Below are 17,615 nucleotides of genomic sequence, written 5' to 3' on the forward strand. Positions count from 1 at the left end.
ATATATATATATATATATATATATAAGCCTTTTATACCGTACTATCATATACGAATAAATAAATCATTAGCTTTAATAAAGAATATTTAAAAAGATGACCGCTAAGATATTATATCCCTTTGATATCCCTGTATATCCTTCTTCGATGACATGCAGATATGAATTTAATTTCCAAAAAAGAAAGGAATGCACTTTTCCTTACATCCCAAGAAATGGAATAGAAACTAATTGTTCTAAAGAAAATATGATGCAACCTAAACATTTAAACTTACTCAAATGTTTGAAGAATTATGTGTATGAAATCATTGAAGAAAGTTGTTTTGACATTAAGTCATTTAATAATATTTCGAATGGAAAGAGAGCATGCAATGAAGAATTTTATGATATCGAAGATACTACTCCTAATAATTCAAGAATGTATATTAAGAACAAACTATTGAAAACTAACAAAAATGTATCTAATAGTTGCAGGGACAATAAAACGATATGTAAAAAATTGGATATGTTGTTAAATCATAGATCTGAAGGAAATTATTCTCAATATGATGTTTCAAATAATGTTTCAAATAATGTTTCAAATAATTTTTATTTGCAATTAATAAAAAAAGGAAAAGAGGAAAAAAGAAATGAGTGTATATATTGTTGTAGTACCAAGGATGTAATATGTCATACACATAAACACAAACATACAATGAATCATATGAACAGTTACAAATTATCAAGAGATAATATAGACAAATTACATCTATTTATTGTAAAGGAAGAAAAAGTATTATTTTTTCCTATACTATATGCTGAAATTATAATAAGATCTAACATGAAGTTTTTTCCTTCATCTAAATTGTATAATATTAAAAATAACATTCCTTTGATGAAATATAAAAGAATATTTTCACATCTAAGCATATTATACGTTTTAATGAATTCAGAATATATTACACATTATGATGATGCAAATTCTTCTCTTTATAAAAATAACGATGTCATAAACTTTTATGATATTAAAGGAAAAGGTGGTGACTTATATGAAATTACAAATATTCCAATGGATCATATTTCTTATTATATGAATATTTTTAATGATTTTAAAACTGGCATAAATAATATGAATTATATCCTTGAAATGAATATAGAAGAACACTTATTTGATAATATGTATTTTATTCTATGTAGGATATATTATAAAAATGTATTTCATAAGAAATCTTATAGTAGTCAGACATGCATGAATTTAAATACATGTTTCAACATAGGTAAAGATATCTATACAAGTAGGAAACAAAATATGTGTATTATTATAGATACAATAAAAATTGACCATATGTTCTGTAATTGTAGTTGTGGAAGAACAGCAAATGGTAATATGGAAAATAAAAATAACAGTAACAATAATAATAATAACTGCAGGAACCAAGGTGTTAATAATTCACATAAAACTAAAAATAGGAAGAGAATTAATAATATAAATAGTAATAATGGAAATGATGATGACGAAGATGAAGAATATCAAAATAAAAGAAAAAAATATTTTCATGAATGTAATATGAAAGGTGTACACAAGAAGAAAGGAAAGAATAAGAACAATAAAAATAAGAAAAACAATAAAAATTATAATAATAATAATAATAATAATAATAACAATAATAATAACAATAATAATTACAATAATAATAACAATAATAACAATAATAACAATAATTACAATAATTACAATAATAACAATAATAATAATTATTTTTATAATGATAGTGCTTCAAACAATGATTCATTTAAAGGATACATGGAGGAAAAGAATTTTATATTAAATTCCCATTCTTCAAATAGCCTTGATATGGGAACTCACATATATAATAATTACCAAAATAAAATTAATTATAATATAACAAAACAATGTAATGATAACAACAATACAGTATTCCACAATAATTATTCTCACAATAAAAATGTTAAAGTATTAAACAATATAAATAATAATATTCTAATAGATAAAGAAAGAGAAAGTAATGATTATGATTCAACGAAGCATTCAATATTAAATTATGATGATGATGATGATAAATTAGATAATATAAAATTAAATAAGTATATTTATAGTAATAGAAATGATTATATGACTATTTGTGATCCTAATATAAATATTGACAAAAAGACATTACGTGAAAATTATCTTAGATTTCAACCTAATGTTCTTGAAAAAGATGTAAACAGTGATAATAAACATATGACGATGATATATATAGATAATTTCAAGTCTAATACGATACGTAATAATAATAATAATATTATTAATAATCGTAATAATAACAAATGCTTGTATGATATATCTGGTGAAGCACTCAATCGTTTAAAGAAAGATGACTCACTTTATATGAGGTTACAAAATATTATATCTTTTTCCAGTGGCCATAATAATACAAATATTAAGGTTACGAATATAAATAATTTCAATAATAATGCAAATAATTTTAAAAATTTAAGTATGAATAATATGAATGCATCCAATGAATTAACAAACGTCAATGGGGATATAAACAATGAAGTAGTAAAAGGAGGAAAAACTAATACTTGCCTAAAAATAAATGAGAAAATACATTCTCATACAAAATTAAAATGTATCAAAAATAGGAATGATAGAAATAGTAATCAGAATGAAAATAATGTAGTATATATTGAATCCGATATATCTCAATATAATAATAATAATAATAATAGTTTTGATAATAATATACTGTTAGTATGTAAATCTAAAAATGTTAAGAATCAAAATATAATGAACAGTCTATCTAGTAAAGAGGAAAATAAAAATACCAAATTAAAATCTCTTAATTACAATATTTTAATAAATCCTTGTTATAATAATAATAATAATGTTATTAATGAATTAGTTGTGAATGAAAAAGAGAAAAACTTATATGGTAACATGAACAAGGTTTATAACACATTGAATAATAATATGAATATGAACAGTTATAAAAACCAAAATATAAATAATATTTATGCATTGACGCATAATATTTCTACTGTTAACCCTATATTGAATCATTCCTATTACAATGAAAATACAGAACCAAATAATAAAAATCTTTTTTATCATACAAAATTAGTATCTAAAAATTGTAATAATATAGTGAACGATCCTGATAATTATAATTATTTGAATACATATAATCAAAATTATACCTTATATAATAACACACTTAATAACAACAATTATATATTACAACCTTCAGATAATAATAATATGAATTGTTCATATGAATCGATTAATGGTAGCATGCCAATAAATGATCAATCGTATGATTCATATAATGATATAAGCAGTGAAGTATATAATGATTCATATTATAATATATACGATGGAGAATTTAATGAAACATGTTATGATTCATATAATGTTTCATATAATGATGACTATAACGAAACATACCATGACACATTAAATGATACCCTTAATGATACATTATATGATACATTAAATGATACATTAAATGAAACTACTAATAATACACCATATATTACACCTACAAATGTATATAACCTTTCTTATGAAGAATTAAGGTACAAAATGCAAAATAAAAATAATATATATTGTAAAAAATATGATAGTAACCTTATTATATCTAATGGGATAAATGATATGATTTGTGCTACTAACGAAGTTAATTATAATGTATTAAATAATGTCACAAATATTAATACTTATGTAAATAATAAAAATATATTTTCAAATGGCGCTATTATGAACGATAAAGGTTTACATGCTTATAATAATGAACAACGAAATATTATATCCACTGATCATATTAATATAAATTTTGTTAATTTACACAATATCAATTCAAAAAATGAGCAACTAAATAATTATCCAATAAATTCAACAGAAGATTATAATACATATTATGACAAAAACTGTTGTTTGGTAACCTTACCACATGATATAAAAAATAATAATAATATTAATATTAATAATAATAATAATAATAATAATAATAATAAGGATGTTGTTATTTTAAATCAAAACAATATAAATGACGCTAACATTTTTAATATAAATTCATTAAAAGAAAAACTGTTGAATGATGATATATCTAAAAACAAAGAAGAGAGAAAGAAGAATTGTATCATAAGAAAGATTAAAAAAAGGAACAAGATTAACATAAAAAATAACAATATCAATAATAATAACAATAGTAATTATAATAATAATTGTGGTTATAAATATAATAACAAAGAAATTATTAAAAATAATAAAATTAATAATGATTTCAAGAAAAATACCCAAAACAAACATACTAGTTCTTGTGTTAATTATAATATGTGTTCTATTAACTCTTTATCAACTAATATAGAAAGTAATGATAATGGTGCTATGGAAAATTATCCATATACCAATGGAGTATCCTATTCAGCAAATGGAGAAAACAATAATACTAATAATGGTAAGAAAAACGATGATCATAGAAATAAAAAGAACGAATATAATAGTAACGAAAATAATAATTATTATAACAATAACTCTAATAGAAATAATAATAATAATAATAATAATAATAGTAATTTTGGTGGTAATAAGAACAATAGAGATGATGATAATGATGAGGATGATGAAGAAAATAATAACCACAAAAGAAATATGCATGGCAAAAATGGAGAACATGGAGAAGATGGAGAAGAAGATGGTGATGATGATGATGATGATAATGATGATGATAATGATGATGATAATGATGATAATAATGATGATGATAATGATGATAATAATAATAATAATGAAGAAAATGATCATAATAAAAAGATAAAAGGAAAAACCCAAAATTATAATAATGGACATAATAATAAAGATGACGAAAACAAATGTACTAATAATAAAGATACATTTCATTTATCCAAAAAAAATAATTATGAATATACTATGAACAATAACTATCACATGAATAATGAATATAATAAGGATGCTGAAGGAAATAAAAATAACTATGAAGATAATCAGGATAATACAGATATAAAATATAATGCTTGTACTAATGGTAATGGTATAAATGGCATAAAGAGTGAATATCATAACAATGATCACAACGATAATAATAACAATAATGATAATAACAATAATAATAATAACAATAATAATAGTAATAATAATAATAGTTCTTGCACAAATAATTGTGAAACTGCTGATAATCGTATGAACCTTAATGGTTCCAACCTAGGAAAATTTAGCTACCTTACTAATGTATTAAGTAATAATATTAATAATATAAATTTTATAAATAACAATAATAACAAAATGAATTTCCTTAATAATGAAAACGTGAACCAATTCTTTAATAATATGAATTATAAAGATTATGTTAATAATATGAATTATTTAGAGCCAAATAATTATATGAATAATAATATTAATGAATTAAATTATTTTAATAAAAATATGACCCTAAACAACATAAATGATATAAATTATGTTAATGGTATAAATAATGATAGATATATGAATGGAATCAGTAGTTCACAAATGAGTTACAATAATATTATCCGTAATGATATAATAAGCAATGTATTGAAAGGTGTACGGGTAAGAAATAAGGGAGGTCCTTATGAAAATAAAAATACGAATAATCCAAATAGTAATAATAATAATGAGGATGATGATATTAACGAAAATGATAATAATAATGATGATGAAGATAGTAATAATAATGATGATGATAATGATGAAGAAAATAATAATATTGATAATTGTATACCTTTTAAACATCATAATATGAATAATGTAAGTATGAAAAATGGTGATGGTAATAATGACGATAATAACAATATGAACCATAATAATAATAATAATAATAACAAGAATAACAACAATAATAATAATAACAATAATAATAATAATCGTAATGGTAACAATAATATTATTAACCCATTCTTTTTATATAACAAAATGCTTTTCATGAATAATAATAATAATAATAATGCAAACAGTTTCAATAATAGTAATATAATAAATAATTTTACAAACAATGGTCTAACACATAATCACAATCCTCATATGAATATAAATAATTTTAGAAATGACAACATGCAAATATTACATAAATATGGTATTCATTATAAGGACTTAATACCTATGAATATGTTACCAACAGCTCATTTAAATTTAGGTAGAGAAAAAAGTTCTACCAAGTATGAAAATAGTTCATACAATAAAAAGAAAGATTTGATGAAAAGACGATATGAATTACAGAAAGCAATATTATTAAACGTAGATGAAGATCTAAAAGAAATTATAGATGAAATTATTCTTAATTCAACAATATTACCACAAAAAGGAATGAGAGGTAGAAATACATTAGATTCTAATCATCCAATACATAGTGTATGGAAAGATACAACAAGAGGACATTGCTCATGGAGATGTAGATGGTGGGAAAATGGAAGACGTCTAAGTAAAAATTTTAATGTTAAAAGATTTGGAAATGATGGTGCATTGAGAATGGCTATAACTATGAAGTTAAAAAAAAGTACTCCCAAAGAACAAATGCATTTATTAAAACAACAAAGAGACTATTTAAATTTATGTTATGGTGATAACTGGGAAACAAAAATTAAAGAAATTCAAAATACGAATAATGTAAATCAAACTGTAAATAATAATAATAATATAAACAAAAATAATATAGATAACAATAATCAAAATGATAACAACAGTAGTAGTAGTAGTAGTAGTAGTAATAATAATAATAACAATCAACATTATGTATCAGCCTATACAGATATAAATAATAATGCTAACATAACATTTAATAATTTATTAAATAATAAAAATGTACCTTACCAATATCTCAATGTTAAAGACAAGAAACAAACATTTCAACAATATAATCATATAAAAGACGCAGAAAATTCTTACCCTTATATGCATATAAAAGGGGGAACGCAACAAAATGGTATAAAGATAAAACATGATATAAATAATCATCATTCACAAAATCAACTTTCCATATCTAGCCAAGAAAATAATATTTACAAAAATACTATTATGGATGAAAAATTACTCATTCAAAATTTGCAAGCATGTATAAATGAAAATAATAATAATAGTAATACAAATGGATCATATAAAAACTTTCTTACAATTACAAATCATATAAGAAATTTAGATAATAATTCATATAATGCAAACAATAATTTTAATACACAAATTAAATCTTCATCAGAATATACACCTAATGACAATTCCATATTAAATAATAACAATAATAATAGTTATAATGTGCAAAAACGTATTCAAAATAATTATTACCACAAAGGGGGAAACAACAGGAATACTTAATATGTCATCCTTAATTTTTATAAAATTTTTAAAATATATATACATATATAAATATATATATATATATATACCTTTTTAATATTACGTATAACTAAATGTATTATATATAATTTTTTTTTTTTAATTTTATTATTATTTTTAAAATATATCCTGTCATATTTTTAAATAACCATATATTCCTAATATTTTTGTTTTTATATATTGCATATATATTTATATTATAACAAAACAATATATATATTTTTATGATTCCAATTTTGCTTTTCATTTTATTTTATTTTTTTTTTTTATTTATTAGCCGGCTTAAGGATTCATATAAAATACATATTATTCAATATATATCTTCCTTAAATAATTATACATATATTTTAAATATTTAACTTAAATGACCTATAATACTTAAATAATAAAAAATAATATCATTAAAATGAACTTGGTTTTATACACTTAAAATCTGTTTATATGAAGTTTTCAAAAAAAAAAAAAGAAATGGAAATAAATAAAAAAAAAAAATATAATAAATAAATAAATAAATATATATATATATATATATATATATATATATATATGTATATATTATTATTCAATGTAAACATTAAATATAAAGAGTGTACTCATACATGTATATGTGTACATATAATGTATATTTAAAAAGAAAAAAAAAAATTTTTATTCCACATTATAAGAACTGTATGTCTTTAAATTTCTGAAGACATACTTGTAAAAAATAAAGACAATTTTCAATTAGTAATACATTATAACATAAAATAATTAATATATATTACATATTTTATATAATATAAGAGTTCAGTTTTTTTTTTATACTTATTCTTAAATATGTCTACTATTATATATATTGTTTATTTATGCTGTTTCCTTTCACACAATAAGTATTACATGAAATATCAAAAATGGAAAATTTTATAATTAAAAAAAAGCAAACTGTAATAGTTCATAATATTATTAACATGTATTTTTTTTATGGAACATTATTATGAAATATAAAATTATATTTATTTTTATTTTTTTAAATCGAAATGAAGCTTAAAAAAATACATATAATTTCACTATAATATAGTCTTAATTATTTTATTTTTATTAAGCTTTAATAATTATTTATAGTTATAATATTATAAAAAATTATTAAATTTTGAAAAAAAATATGCAATAAAAAATGTTATGATCAAAGGATTAATTAAACAAAGCATATAAACTTTTCCTTTTGTTTAATAAAAATATTATTATATTACTTTTTTTAATAAATATGCCTAAATAATTTAAACCAATCACAAAATATAACAAAACATTAATTTGTTTATATTGATACATAATAATTATTATATATATATATATATATATATATATAATATAATACATATGTTTATATGCATATATTATTTTAACCTGATATTCAAATAAATAAAAATATAAGCATGTTCTTATTTAATAAAAACATTATAATTCTATTTTATAAAAAAGAAAAAGAAAAAATGCTGACTTTATTTTATTATTATTGTTCTTAATTTTTTATTCTAATTATATTTTATTTCTTTTAAATTAAATAATATATATATATATGCTCTTATAATGAAATGTTAACCATTTTAATTTTTATTATAAAATGTTAAATGTATATGCAATGCATTTATTTCTCTTATTTAGAAAAATATGACTAGATCTTTTGGTTTTGTTCTTACATATATGTGTGTTCTTTTTTTTTTCTTTTTTATAATATAAATTCAAAAAAGCTAATCCAATGTGTTTATATTTAAAATAAAATAAATAAAAATAAAATTTTAACCTGACATGCACATATTTTTACAACCTTTCAAATTATTACATAAAAAATTATATATTGATGTGGAAGATATATTAATTAATTATATATTATAAAAAAAAATATATAAGAGAATTATATATATATATATATATATGTATGTTACTTAATAAATCAATGTCTTGGTTTTCATTTTTTTCATACATGAGTAAGATAAAAAAAAAAAAAAGAAAGGAACAATAACCTCAAGAACAAAATTAAAATAAAATGATATAACAGTAACAACAAAAATTAACCAGTTGAAATAAATAAATATATATATATATATATAGATATAATATATATGTTGTGTGTATAAAATTCCTTTATGGAAAAAAGAAAAAAAAGAAATAAAGAAAAAGAACAAAAAATTAAATTCTTATGAAGCAAAATATTTTCAATAAAAATTATACTTGATCAAAATAAATTTATTAAAATATAAACTTAATATATATATTTTTTATAAACTCTTAAGAATAATTTAATAAATATCTTAAAAATGTAAATAATAGTGGAACTATTTCATGAACATAATAATTTATATAACGAATAATTACACACTAAAAAAAAAGATCTTCACCTTAATACACATATATATATATATATATTATATACACATTAACACATTATTCAGCTGTATTAACATTATTAATTTTAATTTTTTTTTTTTTACTTATGTTTTATATTCCATTTCTAACTTACACATTTAAAAAATATTAAGGAAAAAGAAAAAAAAAAAAAAAAAAAAAGTCTTTTTTTTCTGAGAATTATTTAATTATATAATATTTCACGTGAACAAGTCAGATAAAAATTTACTAAATATAAGAAAAATTTCTTTGTGTGTGCATAAATATATATATATACATATATATATAATTTTATTTTTTCATTAATAGTATAATTAGCTTTATGTTATAATAATAATATATATATATATATTTAAAAATGTGTAAAATTTTTTTGATTGAAAAAAAAAAAAAAAAAATTATACATATTATATATATATAATATTAACTTTATATATTTAAACAAATTTTCCCTTTCCTTTTTTCCCTAATGTTGCATTAAAAATTTTATATAGAAATTACATATAATCGCTTTATTGTGTTTTTTTTTTTTTTTTTTCCTTTTTCCTATTATAAATATAAACATATATTGTATTGAAATATTTGTGCAATAAAAGTGCATAGAAAACACATAAAATTTTGAAGTACACATATATATATATATATATAATAACATATACTAATATTATAATTTAATACCTATTTTTATTATGAGAATTTCAATTTTTTATTTTTTTATATACATAAATATACATATATAATAGTATTGTGTTACACTTGTTAATTACATATATATTTTATTGTTTTCCTTCTTTTCTTTATTTCTGTTTTCAATTACCATTTTAAACTTCCCTATTCATTTAATTTTTTGCTTTTTACTTAATAATAATAATTCAATTGTTTTTTTTTTTTTTTTTATGTATATTTATATATATATTATATATATATATATGATATACTAATAATATATATATATTTATTTATTTACTAATAGAATGTATAATTTTTAATTTTTATTAGAAATAAGGAAAAAAAAAAAAAAAAAAAGATAAAAATGTTTCAAGAAAATGATATGATAGTTATAAACAAATATATAAATAAAAAAAAAAAATTGATGAAAATATGAGAGAATAAAACACACAAAAAAAAAAAAAAAAAAAAAAAAAAAATTTTTTTTTTTTTTTTTTTTTTTTTTTTTTTTTTTTTTTTTTTTTTTTTTTTTTTTTTTTTTTTTTTTTTATCATGCCTTTTAAATATTAATATATATATTATACACATGTATTAAAAAATTATACACAGTAAATATATATAAATATAATATATATATATAATATAAATTAAGAATATATGTATATAGATATATATATTTATATAGATAAATATATTTATATAAAAATATATTTACGCATAGATAATTAATTATATATATATATATATATATATAAAATTAAACGTATGGAAGTGTAAAGGGTATTTTCCTTGATTTCCTTCTTTTATTTCTCATATATATTCCATTTATTATTATTATAAATTTATTATTTATTCTAATTATATTTTTCATATAAGTTTGATTGGTAATAAACCAATTACACACATTTATACACACATATATATATATATTTATTTATTTAAAAATTTTTACTCTATTCAATATTATACAATAATGGGAAATAAATGTTCAAGAAGCAAAGTAAAGGAACCCAAACGTAAAGATATTGATGAATTAGCTGAACGTGAAAATTTAAAAAAGCAATCTGAAGAAATAATTGAAGAAAAACCAGAAGAAGTTGTCGAACAAGTAGAAGAAGCACATGAAGAACCTCTTGATCAAGAGGAAGAACTTGAGGAACAGAAAATAGAAGAAGAAGAAGAAGAACCTGAACAAGTACCAAAAGAAGAAATAGATTATGCAACTCAAGAAAATAAATCATTTGAAGAAAAACATTTAGAAGATTTAGAAAGATCTAATTCAGATATATATTCAGAATCTCAAAAATTTGATAATGCTAGTGATAAATTAGAGACAGGAACTCAATTAACCTTATCTACTGAAGCCACTGGTGCCGTACAACAAATAACCAAATTAAGTGAACCCACCCATGAAGAAAGTATATATTTTACTTATAGATCTGTAACACCTTGTGACATGAATAAACTCGATGAAACTGCTAAAGTTTTTTCAAGAAGATGTGGATGTGATCTTGGTGAACGTCATGATGAAAATGCATGTAAAATATGTAGAAAAATTGATTTATCCGATACACCTTTGTTGAGCTAAATTAAGTTAAACAATAAAAAAACAAAAAAATTAAAATAAAATATATAGATAAATAATATATATATATATATATATAACATAAAAATATAAATATATTCCAGATGTACAAAAAATATATACAATATATATATATATATATATATATTCATAAGTATATATCATAAATATAAAAATATGTAATTAAAATCCAAATTTATTTTTAAAAAAAAAGACATTATAAACAAAATAAAATATTATAATTATTAGAATATTTGTGAATATTCGTGAAACGTATCCCATCATAATCATTATATCTATCTATATATATATATATATATATATATATATATATATATATATATATATATATATATATATCTTTAATTGTTTTTATTTTATGCATTATTTATTAATTCAATGTGGAATAATATTTACAATTGTGTAATATATTATTTAGACATATTTTCCCGTTGTTTATATAACAAAATTTTACATATTTATTATATTTAATAAGGATTTTTTATATTGGTTTCAAAAAAAAAAAAGAAAAAAAAAAAATTAAAATATATACAATAAAATTAAAATTAATAATTATATATATTATATATTTATTTATTTATATATATATATAATTAATATATTAAAAAAGAATAATGATAAAAAAAAAAAATAAATTAAAATTTCATCAAAATCATTAATATAGCATTTTTTTTTTTTTTTTCTTTTTCTTTTTTTAGGGAGTTTGATTTTTACATTTTAATTTTATGTTTTTTACTTTTATTTTTTCATGATTATTTATTATGACTTTACATATATTTTTCTAACATTTTTTTCTAGTTTATATGAATAAAAAAAATAATTTAAATATTTGGTATTATTATTTTATTTTATGTAATAACTTTATAAATAATAATTTAATTTGCTTAATTTTTTTTTTTTTACAACCATTTTATCAGTGAATTATAAATGTAATCTTCTGTTTATTTTATTATACGACATTTTCATATTATTTTGTATTATATATTTCACTTCCTATTTTTTCGTAAAAAAAAAAAAAAATTTGTGATACATATATTACACATTATAATATATATATATTTTATTTTGTAATTTTATTTATTTATTTTTTTTTTGTTGTATCTTATAACCTATAACAATATACATATTTAACATATATAAAATAAAAACATTTTTATATTATTGTTCTGCTTTAAAAATAAATAAAAAATAAAGTAATAACAAAAAAAAAAAAAAAATTATTACCATTTAAAAATCCATATTTATAAGGCAACAAAATAAAGAGGTAAATTTTATATATACTTAAAAACTTTAAGTAAAAAAGATTAATACACAAACAAAATATTATATTATATTATATTATATATATATATATAATATTAATGATACAAAACAAGTAAACAAAATAAAGGTTTTTCTGTTCCTAGAAAAAATAATTCGAATAAAAAAATATGAAATTACAAATTATTTATCGACGTTAATTTTTTTGGATTTGTAATGGTTTATCATTATTTTATTTAGCTCAGATAATCCAAAATTTTCCATTTTTTTTTCTTTATCCTCTTTTTCATTCACTCCATAAAAATTAGACATCGTTACAAACTAAAAGGGTTTCAATAAATATATGTAAAAATAAAAAGAACAAAACAGGTATATATATATATATATATATATATATATATATATATAATTATATATTTAACTACCAAAATGATTATATATATGTATATGTTTAATTTTACATTAAAATTAGGGTCATTTTTATTAATTCTTATTTTTTCAACCAAAAGATTTATCTATAAGATATGTTCGGAAAAATACAATAAATTTAATAATTTTAGGGATGATTTATTTTTATTTTATTCTCCAATTTTTACACATTATTAATACATATAAATATATGTATATGTATATATATATATATATATATATATTTTTTTTTTTTTTTTTTTTTTGGCTAACCATGTGTAATAAGTGCATAGGATTGCAAAAGTAGGTATGTGTTTTATAATCAACTATAGCAATTTTAGCACACTGATTTTTAAATGAATTAGCTTGATATTTTTCTTTCGTATCCTAAATAATGGAACGATAATATTTTTCATATATGCTTATATATATATATATATATATATAATAAACAATGGTAAGTACATAAAGAACTCAATATATGGTACATTTATATTATTTTTTTAAAAAGTGAATTTATCAATCCATCAATATAGAGATAACTAAAAGTCAATAAACATATATGAAACATAAAAATTGTTTATATATCATAATAATTCTGACCTCATAAATTTCATATAAATCTTCTATAGATATTTGATTTAAAAGATAGTTTTTATTTTTTATTTCATTTAATTTATTAAGTTCCTCATCAGAATCTTCCATATTGAGCATAATATTTTTTATCATATCAAGAGATTCTATTAGATCATGATTCACATTTCTGTCTTTATCTTTATCTTCATTGTACTCAGATAAATTATTCTTTTGCTCTACAAATGAAGATATAAAAAAATATAAACATAAATATTAAAAATATATATATATATTTTTTTTTTTTATTTGTTGAATATAGTATATACCTGCAATTTCAACCTTAACAAATTCATTATGCAAGGTTGTTTCAACATTTTTACATATTAAATTAACACGATCTATATCATTATTCTGTAAATAATAAGAAAAGAACAAGAAAATAAAATAATAAAATAAAAAAGAGTAAGAGAGAGATATAATTAATATTGTTGAATGATAATCCACATACATAAAACAATGTTAGCATTATATATATATTATTTTACCAATTGTATATTCTCTTTTTCCATTAATTTCAGATTGGTACAAATATTTTCAATATCGACAATTAACTAAAAATAAATATTACACACATATATGTACATATATACATATATATATATATATATGTTTTACACAAATTTTGACTGTTCCATTAAATTTGTTACTTCTTTTTCTTTTTTATTCAATTCATTTTGAGTAATTTTTAATTCTTCTATTTCTATATGGATTAATCTATTTTTGGATTCTAGCTCGTTTAGTTGGTTCAATAAATTTTCTACGCCCATGTCCATATTAAATAATAAAAAATAAATAAATAATTATATATACATATATATATATATATATAATAATTTAATACAATACGATACAAGAACAAAAAAGAGAACAACAAAAAATTAATATATATATATATATATTTATTTATATGTGTATATTTTTATACTATTTTACATTTTTCTTCCTCAAGTGTATATTAAGCGAACTTTTGTTTTTAATTTTATTTTAATTTATTTTAATTTAATTTAATTGTTTTTGTTTTTTTTGGGAGGGAGGTGTATATTAATTATGTGTATATACAAAAATTTTATAGTTTTTTTTTTTTTTTTTTCTTTAAGCTATACATAAATAGTGAAACAAAATAAAAACACGTGATACAGACATAAATATTTTTTTTTATAACATCACCAATAAAAATAGAAAAAATTAATAAAGATCCATATTATATGTAGATATCCTTTTTAAATAAATATTCTACAATTCATTATCATCAAAACAAAATTATTTTTATAAAATATTATTATAATTTTTAAAAGGCACATAAGAAAAAAACAAAAATTATAATGCCGCTATTATATATATATAATATATATTGTAAATATTTTATTTTATTGTAAAAGAATAATAAATTACACATATATCAAAAAAATACAAATAATAATAAAACAAAATTTATAATTTCATATCTTATATTTTTGTATGAAATTTAAAAATTTTGACCCATTTATATTTTATCACGTTAAATTTTAACTTTTCATAAAAGAAAAAAAAAAATATATATATATATATATATATATATATATATAATGTTCTTAAAAATATATTAATATAAGTATTATATTATATTATATATATTATTATTTTCATTTGTATAATATTTAATTTTTTTTTTTTTTTTTTTTTTTGATTATTTCATTTTATAGAAAGAAGAATATTACTTCCATACCTAAAAAAAAAAGTTTCATCCATTTGTTAATTAAATAAAATATATATATATATATATATATTTATTTATTTATTTATTTACTTACATTTTTCATGTTTGTGTTTTTATTATTTTGTTCTTTCCCTTTTTTATGGTAAATGTTTTGTTATTTTCACCTGAAATATCCAAGTAGATATCTGTTTAAAAAATATATCGATTTGAAGAAAAGTAAAAATATATTTTTGTCATTTCCATATCAGGCACTAAACTATTCAAGCAATGATATAAAATGTTCACCTCAGTTAATAATAAAATGTGTGAATGAGACTTATAAGTCTAAATGTTTTAATAAAATAAAATGGAAATGTATTCAGAATGATATAATAAAAAATACAGAAAAGTTTAATATAACAGAAATTATATATTTAATAAATATATTAAGTCGTTTACATATTGGATCAAATATTTTAATTCACTTTATACCAAGCATTGTTTCCAAATTAAATGATATTAAGTATGATAAAATTACACAAATACTTATATGCTATATAAAAGCTAATATTAGAAATAAACAATTTTATTATGTTATATGTTCAAATATTAATAATAATATACAAAAGATATCTTATTCTTTTTTAATAAAATTGTTATATACCTTGAACTTTTATTCATATTTAAATAATGATGGTTTTTTAAATCTGGAAAAGAAAATTATTCGATCCGTTATCGACAATTTTAAATGCTTTTTAGAATCTAACCAAAATATAAATAATAAGGATCAAAAAAATTCAAATTGTATAAATCATAAAAAAGATACTTTAATAGATAATACTATTGGCAATCGTCATCATAATTGTAATAGTGATATTTTGGAAGTTAACCCAAAGGATACCACTTTAAAGAAAAATAAAAATATAACAATAGAACAATTGTCTCACCAAATTATTCAATCAGTAGATGAAAAAAATATATCATATCAACAAAATAATGTTTATTTAAAAAATTATAATTTTATATTACTCTTTTATTCATTGAGTAATTATTTATTTCATCATATTTTTAAAGAACAATATTCATGTATTAATCATAACGATTATATAGAAAATAATACAATTATACAATTAAAAGATAAATATATAGAAATGTTAAATAAAATAAATGAACCCAAAGAAATTAAGACACTAGACGAATTGAATATATTCCATACTTTATTATTATATAAATCAATAATTAATATTATATATATTTCTGATGATGATATGTCTATAAAAAAAGAAATTTTCATATTTAATCATATACATGAAAAAATAAGTAATAAACTAATTATTAATTTTAAAAATGATACTATACATATAAAAGGAAAAACGAATGAATTAATAAAATATATGCAAATTCTACAACAAAATATTATACAGTATATGCAAAAAAAGAAAGATCATTTCCAATTTTATTTTAAAAATAATATTTTATTAATTAAAAATATACTCACCATATTACAGGAAAAAAATAAAAATGATATTAAAAGGTAATAATTATATGAGTATTATATAATTTTTTTTGTCTATATTTATATTTTGTCATCTCATGAACAAGAATTGAGTATATTTATACAAAGCATTGTAATA

General features: G+C 18.2%; 4 protein-coding genes across 4 annotated transcripts; 3 read left to right on the forward strand and 1 right to left on the reverse strand.

Moving 5' to 3' along the window:
• Positions 1-94: 94 nt before the first annotated feature.
• On the forward strand, positions 95-7,324 carry PGSY75_1222600 (transcription factor with AP2 domain(s); the record flags this gene model as incomplete). The annotated part of the gene is made up of 1 exon (XM_018786803.1): positions 95-7,324. One exon carries the CDS (start codon positions 95-97, stop codon positions 7,322-7,324), a length of 7,230 nt encoding a protein of 2,409 aa, XP_018640668.1.
• A 4,045-nt stretch (positions 7,325-11,369) lies between these two features.
• PGSY75_1222700 (glideosome-associated protein 45) lies at positions 11,370-11,984 on the forward strand (the record flags this gene model as incomplete). Its single annotated transcript, XM_018786804.1, has 1 exon — positions 11,370-11,984. One exon carries the CDS (start codon positions 11,370-11,372, stop codon positions 11,982-11,984), a length of 615 nt encoding a protein of 204 aa, XP_018640669.1.
• Positions 11,985-13,445: 1,461 nt separating this feature from the next.
• Positions 13,446-15,079, reverse strand: PGSY75_1222800 (hypothetical protein; the record flags this gene model as incomplete). The annotated part of the gene is made up of 7 exons (XM_018786805.1): positions 13,446-13,583; positions 13,724-13,777; positions 13,944-14,057; positions 14,274-14,482; positions 14,573-14,657; positions 14,792-14,857; positions 14,954-15,079. 7 exons carry the CDS (start codon positions 15,077-15,079, stop codon positions 13,446-13,448), a joined length of 792 nt encoding a protein of 263 aa, XP_018640670.1.
• A 1,069-nt stretch (positions 15,080-16,148) lies between these two features.
• Positions 16,149-17,515, forward strand: PGSY75_1222900 (hypothetical protein; the record flags this gene model as incomplete). The annotated part of the gene is made up of 1 exon (XM_018786806.1): positions 16,149-17,515. A coding segment is annotated over one exon (1,367 nt), but the record flags the coding sequence as incomplete, so codon positions are not given.
• Positions 17,516-17,615: the final 100 nt, after the last annotated feature.

This window comes from Plasmodium gaboni, chromosome 12 (genome assembly GCF_001602025.1).
Source record: "Plasmodium gaboni strain SY75 chromosome 12, whole genome shotgun sequence".
NCBI classification, from domain to species: Eukaryota; Apicomplexa; class Aconoidasida; order Haemosporida; family Plasmodiidae; genus Plasmodium; species Plasmodium gaboni.